This window comes from Triturus cristatus, chromosome 12 (genome assembly GCF_964204655.1).
Source record: "Triturus cristatus chromosome 12, aTriCri1.1, whole genome shotgun sequence".
NCBI classification, from domain to species: Eukaryota; Metazoa; Chordata; class Amphibia; order Caudata; family Salamandridae; genus Triturus; species Triturus cristatus.
This window is the reverse complement of record NC_140595.1, coordinates 53,145,431-53,165,590: the sequence shown is the minus strand read 5'-3', so window position 1 is coordinate 53,165,590 and position 20,160 is coordinate 53,145,431. Positions and strand designations below refer to the sequence as shown.

The 20,160-nt window shown below is 44.8% G+C and overlaps 1 protein-coding gene across 1 annotated transcript in view; it reads right to left on the bottom strand.

The window, feature by feature from the left end:
- Window positions 1-3,891: 3,891 nt before the first annotated feature.
- Window positions 3,892-20,160, bottom strand: part of DOHH (deoxyhypusine hydroxylase) — a 35,098-nt gene continuing 18,829 nt past the window's right edge. Inside the window, exons 2-4 of the mRNA XM_085639898.1 lie at window positions 15,545-15,621; window positions 14,599-14,836; window positions 3,892-10,175 (exon numbers count right to left, since the gene is read on the bottom strand). Coding sequence (XP_085496024.1) covers window positions 9,859-10,175; window positions 14,599-14,836; window positions 15,545-15,621 — 632 coding nt within the window. The 3' untranslated portion in view covers window positions 3,892-9,858. The remainder of the gene's footprint in view (window positions 10,176-14,598; window positions 14,837-15,544; window positions 15,622-20,160) is intronic.

Below are 20,160 nucleotides of genomic sequence, written 5' to 3'. Positions count from 1 at the left end.
GCAAGGATAAAGCTTTTTCCCTACGTCCATGCATCCTTCATGGGGAGATTGGGGGGGGGGGACTTGAACCGGAGTAGATAGGGGGTTGTAGATTGCAATTTGCGTGCTGAGGAAAAGCTGCATTTTTTACTCCAAAAAGTGAGCAATTAAGGGCTGTAAAACAGCATCGTGGTGCAAAGGAAGAACCGAGTGGGGCTTATTAATGAAGGACTTAGCAGGGGGGCGTCGAAGGAGTGAAGTACTTTGACAGAGCCATGGAGGTTTTTGGACTAAAATAGATAGTGGGACATGGAGTGGAGTTATTCTTTGCTGCTTGTATATTGCTACATCCAGCACTAGCCTGCCTCGCGGCACTCGGAACAAAGAAGAAACAGAGGCAAGTGCAAATACCATGACAAACAAAAAATTACTTTACAACACGGTGCTTGTCCTCTGGTGAATTGTGCAGGGAGGGATTTATAAATATCAGGATCTAAGATACTGTGGGGCTCGTTAGGAGTTAAAATTGTGTGGTAATGCCACACAAAATTATGGATATCTTCAGTGCTTTAAGTGGGAAAAAAAAAACTGGGGGTGCTCTAAAAGGGGCGTGGTTAATGTCTTGAAGGGGCGTGGCCTATCCGAGTAGGGGTGTGGTCTAAATCAAAATAACTAGCACTGTGTGCTTAAGAAAATCATAAGTACCGGCACTTCTCCGTGTTCTCCCATTGAGTACCGGGACTTCTCCTTGTGTTAAGAGAGTACCGGTACTCCTAGTGGCATGCTGTGGTCAGTCTCTAGGTTATGGGTGCTTGACAGTTAATGTTGAGTGGATTCCGGCGCTAGGTTGCGGCTGCAGCCCTACACTCCGAGCCGGCATTTGATAAGATAGCGCCTTAGGCGGAGAGAAATTTGGCGCCCTTGCTAATAGAGACTGAAATGCGGCAGCAGGGGGTCCTTTTTGAGTTGAGCTAAGCAGTGACTGCCCCCTGAACCCAAACGCCTCGGGACCTCCCCAGCTCACCTAAATCACCGATAGTTTAGCTGCCTCACAGTGATGGGTCTGTTAGTGTGTGTATCAGCAGGGGTGAGACGGTGAAAGGAGCGCGAAGAAAGGGACAATGAGGTGTTAAAACAGGCCGGCCCTGCTCACACCCTGACAGCGCAACAGGACAGGAAGACACCTGTGTTTTTCTAAGCTAGAGGTCTCGACATTGGAACTGTCGCGCTGTGAGTTATAGGGAAAGTTTGCAGATCCGTTGTCTGTCAGAGTGCCTTGAAAAAAAAAAAAAAAGTCTGCTTTCGCGTAAAACTTCTGCTTCTCATGTTAATGCCCTCGGGCTAAGTTCACGCTATATATAGTTACAACAAACGCTAATTACACCCTGCAGCTATGGGCAGAACTTGGCCAAAGGCACTTTGAACATTGAAGAAGAAAATGCTGATAGTGTACAAGGCTGCCTTGAAGCCACGCCCCCAGACACGCACCTCCCAGGCTCACCCCTATCAATTTGGTGAGTACCGGCACTTCTCTTTTTCCATTTAAAGCACTGCCTAACAGTGCAGCAACCGTGGGCAGAGTCTGAGCACCGGCAGTTTTCTTTTGTCCCTCAAAACGGGTCCGAAAAAAATAAAAATAAAGAACGGACTACCTTTAGTAGCCACGAAAATAGAGCCCGATAGAGACCCGTTTCGAGGGCCCCCAAAAAAAAACTGCCGGTGCTCAGACCCGGCCCACTTAAAGCCCTGGATATCTTGCTGTGCTAGTGTAGTGCAATTTAAGGAGTTTATGCAAACAGAACGTTGAATAACAACAAAAAAGTGTGTTTCTGCGCCCATTTTCGAAGTTTTATCCCATTCATTTCAGGCACTTGTACCCTTTTACTGGTGAAATGTGAAGGAGGGAATTGTACGTCCTGTGCGAGTTTTCGTGCACTAATCAGCGTAAAACCCTCGTTTATGACCGAATCTTTACCAGAAAATTGTATATGGGCAGTGGCCTCTTCCACTAAACTGGGATGCCCTTTAAAGCAAAGAATTTGCCCATCCAAGTTTTCTGTTGGGACAAAAATAGGGCAAAATTGTGTTTTATTGTAATGCAAATTTCACTTAATTGCACTTTTAGTGCGATGTACAATTTGCGGGTATCTTGTGTTTATTCCACACAAAAGCACATTTCACGAGATGCTGGCAGGAAAGAGGTTTACGTAGAAAGGTTTCTAGATGAGACACTTTCCACATACCATTATGCAAAATTGTGAAATACAAAATTTCTCGTAGCACTACATTCAGGAATGTTCTCTATGCAATTTATATTTCAAATGAAAGCACTGCAGAGGAATAAACAATGCATTTTGAAGGTTTCAGTCTGATAATGAATCCGTCAGCTCGACATTCATCCACCCGAGACCCACGAGTGCCGATTGGCAAGACCCAGAGAACTGACAACCCAGAGCAGAGCATCTGTGAACAAACAAGACGCTGTCTGGGCTGCTCGAGTTGGCATGTAAAGTCCGAGGTACTTAAACTTGAAAACGTGCATGTTAAATGAAAAAAAAACATATCAGTTTAATTCCTAAAAATTGAGGTTTCTAAAGTGGCGCCAATGTGTTTTGTTGCATCAGTCAAGTTCAGTGGGTTTTGCCTTAGAATTGTAGTGAAGGGTGAGGAGGATTGGTTGGCGAGGCTCACGTTAAAGAGTTGGGTTTTAAAAACTCGAAAAGATGCTGCGCCCAAGAGGAAGGATCTCTAAAACAGGATTCGACTGCCACCTGTGGGTCAGAGCTAGAATAGCAGTTGAATGATAGTTGTCCTAACAAGACACGAGTTCACGGTTTCAGGAAGAGTTCAAAGAAACTGGGGGAAGGATGCAGCTGTGGGGGCCAGTGCTGAAACACCACCGTGCAACTGGATAGAGGTGAAAGGTTACAGTAGCACCTCAACAGCAGGTGATACAGCACTGGGTGCATCAAAAGAGCTCTACAATGATGCACAGCAGCAAAGGCAGGTGTTAGAGGAGGGGGTGCACCAGCGAAGTGGGTACCTATTGGCACCTGGTTCTCAGGTAGTGCAACAGCGATGCAAAGTGGTGGAGTTACACCGGTGCCTGTGATGGAACACCAGAAGCCACAAAGGAAGGAGGTTTGGTGGTGTGGGTACCGGCTCTAGAGTAAATAGTGATAAAGTGTGGGGTGTTGAATCGGTAGAGAGGGCACCGATGGATGTCAGAGTAATGGGTTGACTTGAGTAATGTTCTATTACTTCATTACTCCTGGTCCGGAGGTCCTCGTCCCATTCATCACAAGTGGGATAGTACTATCAGGCAATAAAGACAAGCATTGGCATAGCCAATAGGTCTCGCCTTTGGGACCTTATAAGTGTTTAGCCATGCAACAGTTGCATAACTAAATACTTATAAGGTCCCGAAAGCGAGACCTATTTGCTATGCAAAGCGGCCGTGCGGCCGCGAAAGCGAAAGTGATCGCGATCAAACATCAATGCGGCCGTGAAAGTAATCGCGGTAAAGCACGGCGCGCGCGCCCGCGCACATGCACTATAGCTCTAGGCTGGCCTGGTAGCACTTTTTGGAGCCCTCGCAATAAGTCTCGCCAGAGCAGCGCATGCGCTGGGTCAGGCGAGACCTAAAAAAGGAACAGAGGAATACTAGTATCTACTGGCCCATCCCCTCCAGCATTCCTTATGAACTACCAAGCCCCCACCATATGAAGGCCGGCAGTCCAGGAGGAAGGGAGGGATGGGCGTGATGAATAGGACAAGGATTATAGGAGCAGGTATTAACGAAGATTACCAGTGAGTAATAGGACATCCCCCTTGTCCCCTTCGTCACAAGTGAGACTACCCAAGCCGAGCCACACGGCATTCCTATGGAAATAAAAAAAACACACAAGAAAGTAGATCCCAATCGTGATTTATTCATACAGGTAAGTGAGCAATTCAAGACACAACAGAATGCAATACACCCAAACCAAAATGGTTTTCATCACATAAAACATTCTGCAACCTGTAATGTTTAACAATGTTATTTGGGATAGCCCACGTAACTGCCCGACAAATCTCAGTGATTGACACAACTTTCAATACGGCCCAGGTAGCTGCGACTCCCCGGGTGGACCTCCCCATAATCCCTGCTGGAGGAGGGGTCCCATCAAAGAAATAGGTCAGAAAAATCAACTGTTTGATCCACCGACTGATGGACAAAGACGAAGCCTTACCCCTATGAGAAAAGGCTCCAAAAGAAACAAAGAATCAGCCTTTCGAAAGGATTTAGTCTTATCTAGGCAGACTGACACAGCCCTTCTGACATCCGACACCCGACACAAGCCACCGGTCTGCAGTGGAAGAACGAGACCCAGCAAAAACAGCCGGAAGCATAAATTCCTGATTCCTATGAAACTGGGAGGCCACCTTAGGCACAAAAGACGAATCCAAACGGAGAACCACCCCATCATCAGAAAAAGACAAAAAAGGCTCCAAAGCCTTCAAAGTTCCCAACTCTCCAATGCAACGGGCAGAAGTTATGGCCACCCGAAACACCACTGTGAAGGTCACAAACTAAATAGCTACTACCTCCAAAGGTTCAAAGGGAGGAGAAACCACCAACAATTTCAGAACCAGCTGCAAAACCCACAAAGGAAACAAGAGGTTTACCAGAGGCTGGGACAGAGAAAAAGTCCACAAGAATCGGGCCACCAAATCCTCGGCATTAGCAAAAGTGCCCTAAGGTGACCTAAAAGCTCTAACAGCCGCCCACTGGGCGCGCATTGTGGAAACTGCCAGACGTTTTTCAAAACCTTCCCAAAAAACTGTAGAACCTCATTCAGGTGACAGGCCAGTGCGGAAAGCTGGAGAGGCTTACAACATAGCTGAAAACTACGCCAATGTCGCTCACATGATTTTAAGGTAGATGGCTTACAGGACTGCTGAATTGCCTCTGCTAAATATTGGGATGGTCCCTTACTCTGTAACCGTCTTCTCTCAACTTCCAAATCGAAAGACGCAGTCTCTGTAGGGACAGGAAGGGGGAGGACCCGAGAGGGGCAGGAGAACAAGGAATCATCCATTGACCCTGGATTGCATTTCTTGGGAAGGAGGAAAGAATCGGCTGAGGGAAACAGCCACCTCAATGTCACCCGTCTGATATGGATCACCACCAGAGACTGCAAGTGAACTTCCCCACTGCTCCTCTCCACCCACTTAAAAAGAAGGGCAGAAACAGTATTAGGAAACTGGACCAGATACACACACCCAACCCACCACAGCAGTGTCCCCCACCTCAGTACCTCGATGACCCTTGCAGTCACTGGAACCACAAATTTGAAATTCCCTGACTTTGGGTACCAAACAGAATGAAGATGGGACCACAGCGGACTAAGATAAAAACGAGCCCATGGCACTGTGAAATCTGCTGCTACCATGTGACCCAGAAGCCCAACCACTGACGAAATGGGAGGGAGCGGCAACCCATCATTTCGCAAGGATAGAGACCTCAAGACCATTGCCCTGGGTGTTGGAAGGAAAATCCTGTTCAGATCAGTACGAAACCTGGCCATCTTATAGTCAAAGCGAGGTTTTGGGAGAGACTTTACCTTTTTGTCTCGACCCTTTTGAGCCTGAAACCTCCTCTGAGAGTGCCGTTGCTATCTCCGGGAGGGTTGGCGCACAGGAGACTTAGGTAGCGCAGGCTGCTTATCTGAAGAAGGATGTTTCAGGGAGGAGGAACATTTCTTTTCCTTAATTTATGGAGCTTCTCCTCAAGTTCTGCTCCAAACTGGTCACCCTGAAAAGTAAGTCTGAGAACAGATGCGTTCTGAGCTGAGTCAGTATGCCAGCCCTTCAATACCAAGTTACGCCTGGCAATCACACAAACTCCTCCAGACAATGCTGTGGCCCTCACAACATCAAAGAAGATGTTCAACATGTATTCCACCTACCGCTCTATTTGTTCCAACAACCCAGAGCAATCAGATGCATCGTCCATGGACTAGAAGAGAGACTTAAGGTCTTAGATCAAAGCCTGAGCCACATGTGTGACATATATCCCTGCCCTAAAGGCTAGATAGGAGCCAGAATGCAAGTTATGCAAGGCAACATCGACCTTCCTATCTGCAGAGACTGATGGCTGCATCCTCTGCCATAGATGCGCTCTCCATCGAAGTGGCCACAAATGAGTCAACATGGATCGAATCAGGGAAACCATGCTGTATATCCTGCAGGACCTCAGTGATGGAGGAATGCACTGGGACATCAAGAGGAGCAGTACTCTGAATCTGGCGGAGGAGGGAACCAGCAGATGCCTCAGGAACCTCGTCCTCTGGAAACCCCATGTTGGATTTCACATGCATAATCAGGCAACATATCCCTTGCAATATATTTGCCCTCGTGCTCCTCGATAGCAGGCGTCTCCTCCTCTGACCGAAAAGAATGAGAGGGCCTCACTGGCAGCAAATCCTTATTTTTAACCTTATAAGGCGAAATCTCCAATAAAGTCTCCACAATCAGCCTCTTTTTAATCGCATCACCACTCTCCCTGCGACGTTTTGGTAGAGGGGGAGATATAGAGGACTCCAAAGATGATGAGGACTTCACTTGTCTCCTCTTCCTAGACTGCTTTACCCTTGCTCGTATTTGGTAGTGCAAATCAGGTCAAAATGCAGAGAAATTAATTCTTAATCAAAAAATACATAACCGATACGCAGTACTCAACAGATCGCCGGTCTTAACTTCCATTACTTCAATGTAGTCCGGGAGATAAAAAGCTGGCGTGCGCATACGCAGATCCATACCCGAAAGCAGAGACGCTCTGAACACTAATCGGAAAATTCCTAAACCGAATAATCGTGCCGTGCTTTCGAGACTACACATCTCCCTGCAAACCCCGCAGGCAGGGACATGCGAAACCACTCTGGCCGACACCCCGCCCTGCCGAAATACTGGCCAGGATGACAAAATGCCGAGTTGTCCAAGCCTCACAGGAGCAACCCCCACCCTCGCCCTCTTGATGCTGTCGATCTAGACAGAAAAAAAAAAGAACAGGAGGAATACTGGGTAGGTACTGCTTATGTATCCTTCAGTAGAAGGTGGGGAAATACATACTATTTATTTATAACGTTTTGTATAGCGCGAACAAGACCTAGATGGGTATCAGAGTGCTCCACAATTTGGAGAACCATAATTAAGAAGGGAGTAAAACCAACGTCATTTGAGAATGCATGCAAGGAACAGCGACAGAGGGGGTATCAAAAAACAGCACATTTAAATAATACAAAGCGTGCTGGGAGAAGAACAAACATAACTTGAGTATAATCGAACAACTCTGGGCTTCACAAGTGATAGTCTAATATAGTAGTTAATCCAAGGGCGGTGAGCGAGACAGACGAGCCATGGTCATTTAAAGGAAGAACTTGTTCATAAGGATTATTTTCACTTCTTCTTTGAAGGAAACCGTTGATGAGATTCTGCGGACTTCCGGTGAGAGAGAGTTCTAGTATTCCTCTGTTCTTTTATCTGTATGGCGAGATGGTACCATCTCCCTTGTTATGAAGGGGACGAGGACAAGGGGGACCTTGGGGTAAAGCAAAGTTATGTAGGTCTCTGTACTGGACTGAAAAAAAAGTATATGTAGGAGCGCTGATCCCCACGATGAGCTGCATTAAAAAGACAGCTGACAAAATAAGCAAATACACAGTACTGCAGATACAAGCAACACAGCAACCAATGTAAAGAAAGCAGAGGGCATTTACCAGGGCATCGTGGCTTTATTGTCTTTGTGCCAGGTGACCTTCCACCCAGCATATCAACAGCAGTCTAGACAAGGTCAATGCATTTCAAGCACATTGATGAGAGAAAGAAGCATGTTTATGAATAATACTATGTGCAATGCCCTTGGGGGATGGACATACTAGTTACTGTTCTTGTGGAGCTTGAATTGCTTCGGCTGTACAAGCGCGCACATGTGTTAGCTGCTCTGAACGGTGCAGATTTCGGGTCAATGGACACAGTTGCAATTGGGATGGATTGTGCCCCCAAAGGAGCATCTGTTCTCGAAAAACTCTATGGCAGAACAAGCACAACCTCACATCAGCGGTTCAGGAAAGGTACAGATTGTTGCACGCCAGTGGAGTGCTGCAGTACCAGACATGCTTATTGGAGCCGCAACCTTTGCAGACATGGAAAAATGTTCCTGGAGCAGTTACGTATTGGTAAAGAGTTAGTCATTCTCGAACTGTAGCAGGTTAGTTTAGTGTTCGAATAAGCTCACTTTGCAGCTATAAAGACCCACAAAGTCCTTAATGCTGTCATGTTACACATACTTTACAGAGGATGTTTAGGTGTACCTAAGAGCCTTGGAAACATCGGACATCCTTCACATCAGCCTCTGTGTGAGCAGTCATTACCCCTTTAACCCCCCAAGAGGAGCAGTCTCAGCTATGTGCAACCTGATGGCTACTGCTTCACCCTTACATCTTCAGCCAAATTCTTTGGTTACTTACTTTCCTAAGTTCAAACTAAACACCAGACCGTCTTGGAACAGACCAGTCTTTTCCACATGATCAGAACACGCTGCTCCAGGCAAAGAGCTTCAAACTAGTGTTCACTCACGTCCTCTCTCACAATGATGTGAATTGTTCACGATGAAATATACAAACTTCTGTAAAAGCTACTTCCACGTCTCCGCACATTTGATCACCAGGCAATGCAAAAATGACAATCAGAAAAAATACGTGAGCACTCCCACATCCTCCCCAAAATGTGCATCAAATTCAAGACGCTTTACATCAAACACAAAGGCTTCCACTTCTGTATCTCGACCATTGAACTGAAAAACGTCTGTGACCAGTAACCAGACCACAGTCCCTGTGAACCTACTAACTGTTGACCTCAAAGCGCACCAAGGTAAACCAAGAAGGAAGGCCTTCTCACCCATCAGCATTTTACCATGGGACAATCGTCCCCAAATTCAAGAAGGGTCCTGCACTTTGAACCTTCATGAAAGAACTTAACATCCATTTCACACCCTACCCGAATCCCCCACTACTCATTCCTCTGATGCACTGTGTTACTGCACTGGTTCCTGTGATTGTAGTTCCATGTCGGAGCGCTAGTAGACGTGGCGGTTGTGCTTCTATAACCCCAGTGCAGTCACGTAGGCCCATGCACAAAACTCCGATGCGCCTGGTACTTGATCCTCACAATATAAATACCCTTAATAATGGAACAATTGGTCATTTTTTCTCATTCTGTCCTCTTGCCCCACCCGCCAATCTTCTTGTATTTCTTCTGGCAAGTCCAGTTAATGGGTTAGTGTAAGCACAACAACATCTCAGTTTGGTGTTTTTCCAGGCACTTGCTGATTTCACATACTTGTAACACTATGAAAGACCTTCTTTCAAATACAGACAGTAAAATGGCTCCAATCATATGCCACTCCCTACACACCATCTAGAAGTGCCAATGCAGGCCTCTAACTTACCGAAGCATAGAGGATTTCAAAATAATATTTATCATTACTAGGGATAAGAAATTGAAAATAAAGTGTGATACGACAAAGCATTTCGGTGGATTGCTTTTAATTCCATCCATACTCCAAGAAGGGAGGTAGAGTAAGGGCTGTAGGTTTACGAGTTATTTTACATTTCTTGTGTTGGACTTGCAATTTAAGGCTGAAAGGGACTTGTATTAAAGATGTGCAAGCGCACGACGACTGGAGAGAAGGCCAAATTTAAAAGAAACTTGCATCAGAATTTACAGTAATCCCTAATTTAACCAGGGTTGTCTGCTTTCTGCCACCAAGAGGCCAAGCTCTGGTTGCTCGATTCATCAGGGGCTTGACATGTGGTACCTATGAAGGCCCAATGAAGTCTACTCCACAGTCTGAAGCTTCCTCAGTCCATCAGCATACTGGAACTGGTCACTATTCTCATATTCAAACATGTCCAGCGCTACTTCACAACTCTCTCTCACAACCCGTTCCTCATCCCGGGCATATGCCCGCAAGGTGTCCAGACAGGAGTCCTTTGCAATTGAGCCTAGCGCCTCGGCACATTCATGGCGCACCATTGGGTTCTCCTCTGCGGCCTCCAGCGCGGCCCTCAGCTGTGGGATGCAGGCCTCGTGCTGCATCTGTCCAAGTACATATCCAATCTCATGACGAAAGAGAGCACTGCCACACTTGAGTCCTGCCGAGGAACCAAGAAAAAATATAAACAAGCTGATTAAAAACACCTAGTCACCTTCATATACCTCCCCTGGCCCAAGAGGAAGCATGCAAAAAATAAAGTCAGAGTTCATTAGTTAAATAAGCTAAATTTTTATATATTACATGCTGTATTGCAATTGAAACTTGACAATTCTTTTCTGTTTCTTAAAACTGCAACAGGATCCTTGTATTCACCACCCACCAAGCATTTAAAGAGCGACCATTTAATAATTGCATTCTCTTCAGCGCTGAGCCTCCAGTAGCTGGCAGAGAGCTGTAGACCCAAAGTTGAAAGTCCTACATGCTGTATAACCATAAATCAAGAAACTGTTTCAACATGATAGCACTGAAACTCCTAAACAATTTCATAAAATGTTTAACTGCACAAGAAACCTTATCAAAGACAACTTCAAGGCTCCAAACAAAATACCCTCAAATCTAATATTTAAATCAAAATATACACACAGTAGCATAACATATTACAAATTCAAATACAAAAACACAGCAGCAATTCCAGCTTTATGTGAACCAGTGATCACTGAGTAACATTATGATTTATTTAGTGGTAGATAATTAAGTCAAGCCTTAAGCTATCTTGTAGCCTCCCTGCTATAACGGTACCTACCCAGCTAGATTCCTCATTCATTATTTCTGACAAGTAGTGTTATGCGGCTTGCATTTTAGTCTCCATTTTAGTTTCTCATTTTAACTCGGCCTCATTTTCTAAAGGTGGTTGGCACATGTTTTTCCTATTGCGAGAATGACCCTTGCACGCATTTATTTCTGATCGACACTGTCGCCTTGTAGTCAGGACATTTAGTTCCAGCGTCGCACCCATCCAGCACGAGGCATTGTTTTATTTTCTGTGCTTGTACGGAGAAGACTCTTCTGCCTCAGTCTAATTAAAATGATGCCCTGCACCTCTGGCACAGTGTGATAAGCTTGCTATTTTGTTATTTAAACCGCGTCTGTGCGGAAGTCGGGGAGAAGTTCACTTCTGCCAGAATCATCATGGAACGCTGCTGTAAGATGCAGTGCTGCTGTCCCGGACCTTCATCCTGAGAAGGAAGATTGCTGTATACTCAGTCGGAGGTGCATTAATGGATGCACTAAGCCTGGCTTCCTGACATACAGTACCAAGGTATAGGGTTAGGTCATTCCAATAGGCCTGGCAGATGGGTACTCCCGATACACTCTCTCTTTAGCATAGAAGCTAGCAATAGACAGGAGTAACTTTATCAGCATTATCAACAATTGCCATGATTGGCTTGTTTGTGTTTTTACTATTCTAATAATGCTTATTAAAATGTGTCTCATCTTTCTTACAATCACAGTTCATGTTTTACTTACAAAGATTAGAGCTGTTCAATAAATGTTGCATCTTTTCTTTGTGAGCACTTTGGGCATGCAAGATTGACAAACGAAAAGATTAGATCTGTAACCACAATTTCCTTGGGAATCTGAAAGTCATGTTGTAGGTTGCTGACAACATCTATAACTCTAGAGGGATAGGAGCGTGGGTGCGGTACGGTGAGCCGGCCACACAGACCAACACTTACTGATTATATAAGAAGACTCAGACTCTGTATTATGAAGTTTTGTTGTTCTGAATGCGCAGTCCTACTAGATTAGTAGGAACCGTATAACAGTAGCCGGGTGATGTGCCTTTTACCACTTCCCACAAGAGCAAAAAAACAAACAATTTTGACACTACAAACATACAGTGGATGACAACAAAATAACATTTCACTATGTTAAGATAGTGCCGCCTGAAATCCCCATATATTGTGAACACAACTGTGCATATAAAAAGACAAAATCATGAGAACATTTATCATATTATTAATAAAGGGACAATAGTTGGTTTTTCATTCCATAACATGCAAGCTGGTCATCCTGTGTAAACATGCTGCTTATCCAGCAATCGAGTTACTTTCAATTCATTTACGTGAACTGCTGAACAATGAGGGGATGCATGCAAATTACTCCTTGCCAAATTGCAGTCGTTGGGATCTTTACTCCAAAAGGAATATAACCACCCAATGGAAAAGTGAACTGCTTCTGCGTTGGTCCATGATTTCGAAGGAAGCACAGGGGTCCAACATAACCAAAAGAACGGCTGCTTCTTCATCAACAATGCACAAGACATTATACTAGAGACCAAACACTGACAAGGACATGAAATGGCCTTAATCAAGACTGGACGGTAATATGTTGAATAACAGCTAAAGAAAAAATCCTGCTAACTGCTGTTTTGTCTAGTTATCTGAGCAGAACAAATGCAGTAGTACAAACATTAAAAGTTGGATATAATGCTTCAGTCCGATGATGAATGTGAAGTACAGGAAGACTTAGCATTTAGCAGATAATAGATCCAAGTAAAAGGTTTTACTTTCTTTAGAAATCTAAAATATTTTCAAAAAAGTTTCCTCCACTAAGTTTCTGCCATTTGTTTTTTCTAAACGCAAGACACATTTCGTTTTCTGAATCCATTAGAGACATGTTGGCCATCAGATGAATTTTCAGAAGAATTCTCAATTTGAATACTTTTTGCAGTATGGTAAGTCTTGTTTTGTTCCTAGATAGATACTGAGTGGAAAGACCTGCGAGAGGGGAGGGTGCCCAGGGGGGTGGGACAAGAGGGAGGGTATCTGCTCCCCTTCCCGACCAAAGTCCTGGAGAAAGCCATCAACAAGCAACTGACTGACTATCTACAACAGAACTATCTCCTCGACGCCTCGCAGTCTGGATTCCGCAGCAACCACAGTACAGAGACCGATCTGATTGCCACTACAGATGGCATCTGATTCCTCCTCAACTGGGGAGAGGCTGCGGCACTGATCCTCTTCGACCTCTTGGCAGTCTTCAACACTGTATCTCACCACAACCTGATAACCAGGCTTCACCACATCGGAATCCAAGAAGACACACTCAAATGGATCACCTCCTTCCTTACTGGAAGAACACACAAGCTCCGCCGGCCACCATTCACCTCCAAACCCAAAGACATCATATGCTGTGTACCCCAGAGCACATCCCTCAGCCCAAACCTCTTCAACATCTACATGTCCCTCCCTAGCCAACACTGTCAGATCCCACAGACTGAACATTATATCCTACGCAGACAACACCCAACTCATCCTCTTCCTCCCCAAAGACCCGCCAGAACCAATTTCTACAGATGCATGACAAGCGTTGCCAAATGGATGAAGGATAACTGTCTGAAGCTGAACACAGACAAAACGGAAGTACTGATCTTCGATAACAACCCCACTCCCTGGAACTACTCTTGGTGGGCCTCGGAACTAGGACCATTTCCCTCACCTAACAACCAAGAACTCTGCATCATCCTGGACAGCAAACTTAGCATGAAGTCCCAGATGAATGTAGTCTCCTCCGCCTTCTTCCTCACACTGCGCATGCTACGAAAAATCTTCAAGTAGTCCCCCCAGGACACAAGACGCACCATCACGCAGGCCCTAATCACCAGTCAACAGGACTATGGCAATGCCCTCTACACAAGAATCATGACTCACCTCCTACAGAGACTCTAGACCATACAGAACACCGCAGTCAGATTCATGTTTGATCTCTGGTGATGAACCCCATACCCTGCACCTCAGAAAACTTCACCGGCTTCCCATACAGAACAGATGCCAATTCAAGCTGATGATCCACGCCTACAAAGCACTTCACAACCAGGGACCTGCCTACATCAACCATCCCATGAGCTTTTAACAACCTTACAGACGTCTACGCTCTGCATCCTTCTCCCACACCCCCCTGCATACACCGAAGCGGAGGACGCTCTTTTTCCTACCTCGTGGTGAAGACATGGAAAGACCACCCACCACAGCTACAGACCTCCACCTCTCTACCCGAATTCCGAAGGGCACTAAAGACTTGGCTGTTTGACTGAGCCTCCGAGCCAAACTAGCGCCTGGATACCCTCCTGGGTGATTAGCCACGCTATAGAAATCCACTGATTGATTGACAATCCTCCAACACAGTGAATTTCTGGTTCACCAAGTCTTTCAGTTCGTCTGCAAACATCTTATTAATGGAATAGCCATTACTAGGAGAATGCTGAAAGTTATTGGCTCTGCCCATTACTAGACTTACTCATATCTTAACCACTTGGAGCACTTACCCACTTGAAGCAGCAGGCATACTCCAAGATGCCACTACAATCTCTATGAAGAAACTTCACACACTTTGAAAGAGCCACTCTTACAAAGGTGTGAAACTGTTTGCTCACTGAACTTAGAAGACTAACATGTGCCCCGTTATGGGGACAGTGATGAGAAATGGATAATAACAATGAAGGTCCAGAAGTGAAACAGAATAATGGCTAATGGAAGCCAGGGGTAAACACTTCAATCAATTGGTCAAGGAGAACTCACCATCGGCCAATGCCAGGACGGCAGCTTCCCCACCCAAGTTCCGAAGAGCAAACATGGCCCGGTACCGGTCAAACAGTGGCAGAGACTCATTCAGGAGTGCCGCTCTCAGTTTCACCACATCCTTCTCTTCAAGAGGGGGAGCTGGATCCACGGATTGATATGGGTTTGCATCAGGGTTATCTTTGTTCTTCTGCAGCCACTCTATCCTTTTCACAGCGAGCTGACAGGTCTCCGCTACCTGGGAAGGTAACACAAAAAGAACATAGTGAATCAGTAACAATGAAGCAGCAGGTCCATGCGGTACTGATCTTGGAAGCCTTTTTTTCCACCTACACTACCATATAAACATGCCCACACACAACACTATTTGTATTTGAGATGCCCCGGCTACAATAAAAATTCTCTGGAGTTGGTTCCCGTTATACATCATATACTCAAGTGAACATATCTTAAAAATAATCATACAGACACCAGAGACACATTTCTCATTATTTACTGGAGGTCACTGGACTACACTGTGCTCAAGATCGCACTGGTACTGTGTACACCTATACAATAAAGGAGGAGAGCTCTGTTCATTATCAGAGGTTACTACTGTGAAGACCCCTCTTGGGATAAACCAGTGACCAGGCACTGTACTATCCCCATCTCATTTCACTAGGGTCACAAGAAAAGCTCTCCACTGTAAGTAAAATGACAAATATCACAGACCTTCTGAGGAATATACACCTTGCTAAAACAATGTTTAATTTCAGAAAAAAAACATTTTTTAAATGCCTTAAAACTTCGAGATGTGCATTAGTCATATTAACAGGCAAGGGAAAAATTACATTGTTATCACCATATTGTGTTAGAGCAGAGCCTGTTTTTCTATGGAAAACCGGATCTGTAACCCATGACACCACAGAAAGCATATTGAAGGGCGAGTGGGGGCAGGTATATTTACCTCTATTACAGGATCTGTACAATATTCCCTCAGGAGATCCAGGGATTCAGGGCTCCCAATGGCTCCCAGGGCCTCTCCTGGAAGGAAAGAAAGAAACAATAGGTTTAGCCGTGGAGGATGAACGCAGACATGATGTCCAGTACCTGTCTTGTTAGAAGTGAGTCGAGGCATGGAGAGGTGTGAGGTACAGCATACTGAAAGAGCTACACCGGAGGACTGCAAACACCCGTGAGTGGAAGCATCATCCTCTCACCACCCAAAGACTGTTGCATCACACGAAAAAGAACAAGATGGACCCAGTGATACATGGATATTCCATCTGCTTCTAGGTCGGTCAGCATCAATGAGCACAACCGCTCTTTTCATTTGAGCGCCCAACTTTGAGCTTGAGCTAAAACAAATGGGGGTGAAAAATCGGTCTGATCCACTTCTTGGGCAACGAGAAGCACCGACAAAAAGAACAGCTGGGCTTTCTGGGCTATATTTGTTTTCAGATAAGTGAGAGCTAAAGGTGTGACCACGCAAGAGGAGGGCATGGGCTTCCACCTTAATGACCAACTATCTTCAGCCCAAATCTCAGACTGGGATGAGGCTCACTAAGCGGATGGAACGGATGACAACCCTCCTTCATATATCAACAAGCACTGGCATAGCCAATAGGTCTCACCTTTGGGACTTTATAAGTGTTTAGCCAGAGCTATTAGCTTCAAGACATTTCCAAAGCCATGTTGCATTATACAAAGCTAGACTACGCAATCTGAGGAAAATCCAGAAAGGCAGAATTCGCTTCACTGCCACGCTCCTGTAACACTTAAAAATCAAGGTTCTCTTAAGGTTGCAAATACAAAGGCAGAAGGAGCCTCTGTGCGACTGCAGAGCATTGCTAGTCTACAAGAGAAACCTCGCAGGGCGTGTGCTTTCTATTTGATCTTTTCCTTCCCTGTGCTTAAGCCTCCTCCTCCTTCATCTAACGAAAGAACTTAGGCACTACATCAATAACCTAGCCTTCATCTGAAAACGAGAACATGCAAATCCCAATGACTAAACAAATAGAGCAAAGTATCACACAGTGTAAAAGGCAATATTTCATAAAGTGCAAAGCAGTGCTGCGGCAACAGCTAAATATAACGCAGCGATAAGCGCTGCTCGGCTAATCAAACTAAAAAACATTAAAAGCACACAGCATGGGCGTCCGCAGAAATGTTTCGGGGGGGGGGGGGCGCAACATTTTTACTTTCATCACCATCCTCCGACACTATTGAGTACATGTATTAAATAAATAAATAAAAAGAAACCCCGGGGGGGGGGGGGGTAGAAGGGGGAAAGAAACATCTTGTGAGGCACCACAGCAGACGACCTGGCAACTAGAATGAAACAGAGGAAAAAACTAAAAATGGCAGAAAAAAATAAAAAATCTAAATCAGATTGATGTGGTTCTAGAGAGATTCACATCAGCAAATCTTTCATGGATGATACAGTGGACGATTGGCTCAAATTCAAGAGCTAGTAGGATCAGTCTCGCTAAGCCACATTGTCTAGAACAATATTAATGAAGCAACTCCTTAATTACCAAAGTCATGACGGATTCCATCTATCTACTTGGACAGAAACTCACAGAGGAATGTCCTCTTTAGAGTCTGTGGAAAAGCAAGAGAGGGAGATCTCAGTGCAGAAGTAAAGGCCAGGTGCAGGAAAACTGAAACAAGGAAAGCAGGGGACTGATAAATGGGTAGGTTTTAGGTGTACTCTGCAAGTCATTGAACACGGAAGTGGCAGGGCTACATGTCCTCTAATGCACACCTCTTTAGAACAGAGGCAGAGACCAAAAGGCAAACAATAAGGATGGACAGAATGGAGTTCATGGGTTTGGTGAGATGGAGTTCTGACAGACTTGGGAGTTACATTGAGCTAGGAGTAGGGGGCAAGAGAATGGAGGAAGAGCTTGATGACATTTTACGTTATTAAGGGGCATTGCCCATTCTAGAGAAGAAACTGTGTTTTGAGGTCACTTAATAAAAGGTGATGTGGTGAGAGTAAAAAAGTACTGTAGATGAAGGGGGGGGGGGGGAAGAGGGGGTTAGCAGGTAGCCCCAGCTCTTTCTGCTGTTGCTAAAGCTAGGACACAGATGCCCAGGGCTAACAGATACATTTAGGAGAAAAGTAATCTGCTAAAGAGGCAGGGCCGGAAGCAATAAATCCCATCAAATATGACTTGCTGGGGATTGATGAGAGATTACCAAAAGGGGGAGGTAGACGAATACAGTTGCTTCTAGTTTTAAGAAAAAGGGGGTGGGGTAACCAGTCAAGTGAACATTCTACCTCTTAATTTGTCTAGAGGGTCCAGGTCAGACATAATATAACCTGGAATCACTGAGATATGGCAGTGCTGGCCTGATACCGGTACGTTTGAGAAGGACTAAAAGATCAGTGTGAAGAAGGTGTCTGGTAGGCCTAAGAGGAGACCAATATGCCAATGCAAAGTGGACAGGCCCTAGAACCCAAAGAACTAGGTAAAGTGGTGAGAGGGATAGCCGAGGGTCAAATACAGGCTAGGTTATTGCATAGTAGATGGTAATGGTACGATGGATTCGTTTTTCATTGACCATTTTATTAGTTTAAAAACTAAAGGGGTGGGGAATTATTTTTAGTTTTTTCTTGTCTTAATAATAACGAACTATATTCAACTTTAAAGTTTGTCTGGGCTGGTTCCATTGCTCCTTTTCTTCCTTCAATGACAAGCCAATTAGTTTGATCCCAAAGAGATACTTCTCCAGTTGCTAGCCCAAGAGAAGTGGCTTCAAATATGCACACCCCGTGTTGACACCATTGCACACACACACACACACACATGTATAGTCTCCACCCCATTCCTGCCTAAAGAGCTGCACTTCACGCCAACAATGTCCCTATGGAGCTGGAGGTTAAATTTTGTTCAGAATAGTGACACCTCACACATCCCAACAGAAGCATAGAGCTTTGCAGACACTTTTCCAAAAGAACTGCATCTCTCAAATACACCAAGGAAGAGTTCTTCCTTTCTGAGACACTGCCCGTTGGTGCTACATAATTAAGGCGACAAGATGCCTGCAAGTTACGGGGAGAATTACTTTTCCAGACCTGGCTTTTGCTGTTACATTATTAGATAGTGTTTTCGACCAAATTGGTTGAAATAAAATTAACCTAGACTACAGCTCCCAGAATGCACTGGTATGGCAAATCAAAACTGGAAAAGTTGTGCCCTGGTGAGAGTCATCTGGTCACCCTATACATATGACAGATACTGCCCCGAAAAATGTATATTGGCAGACAGTGCCCAACCACCACAATGTCACCAAAGCTCTGCACTTCACCCAAACAAAGACCCACATAAAAGGTGAGCCTCATACCAATACTTATGTCTTCCAAACAACATTAATATCGACCCCTGCCAAAAAGGTAAAACAACAATGCCGCAGCATGGGATACTTAATACCAGCACAATACTCCCAGAGAGATAGCCCACACAAGTGGCTTTAGCTGCAACTCCCCGAAGAGGCCCTCCTCAGAAATAACCCCCAAAGCGCACACAGAAAAGAGCGAAACCCCATAAACATGCCACCACAACGAGCTGTCAATTAAGTCATTCTATACTGCCCAACTCCCCCCTGCCCCCCAATGCAAAACGACAATCCTATTTCTGTTCACGACATGGGGGCTAGCTCACTTCACACTCACCACAGGTACTAAACCAACTTCTAGGCGGAGTTGCATCACAAACACACAATGAGCCTCCACTCAAGTTTTGCATAACCAACTGAAACCCTTACCCCTAACAAGCACTGGCATAGCCAATAGGTCTCGCCTTTGGGACGTTATAAGTGTTTAGCCATCCAACACTTGATGTTGTTGCACCAAGGATATTGTGCTGGATAACTAAACACTTATAAAGGTCCCAAAGGCGAGACCTATTGGCTATGCCAATGCTTGTTAAGGAGTGCAACTAGTCCGCCTCCCCCCGCAACCTATGAGGCCCTGACGCTAATTTAAAAAGGTACTTAAATGCCCAGTATGTTACAAAAATGCCTGATAGACTTTGTTTACACTATATTAGTATCTACTACTTTCGTTCAAAATTCCAATAGGAAGTATGATTAAAGACTCAACTTCCTTTGGAAACTGTATACTGTTTCCCCTTTTTCGAAATTAAATAAACCTAGGAACAATGCATATACTGCGTACAGGTACTTACGATGACAGCATGCCCTACATAATACTTCAATTAAGATTGTGCACTTCGAAAACCATTGGCACATTCAGCACAAACAATACATGCTTCTCTGGCAACTTTTACTAACGGTCAGCCAACGTCAGATCTTCTTTATATCCTACATAATGAAACAGCAGGAATTGATTACTTCAGATAAAATCAGGTAATACTTATTTTGGAGGTGAAACATAGCCGTTCCAAAAGCACATTACAAACATAAAAAGCATTATCATCAAAAACACCTCATAATTACATCAATAATAAAAAAAAAAAACAATAAAAACATAGAGTCCCCCTCAAGCAAGTTAAAAGAATCCTTTCATGGGCACAATGCCCAGCGGTCATCGAATGAACAGATCAAACTGGCAGG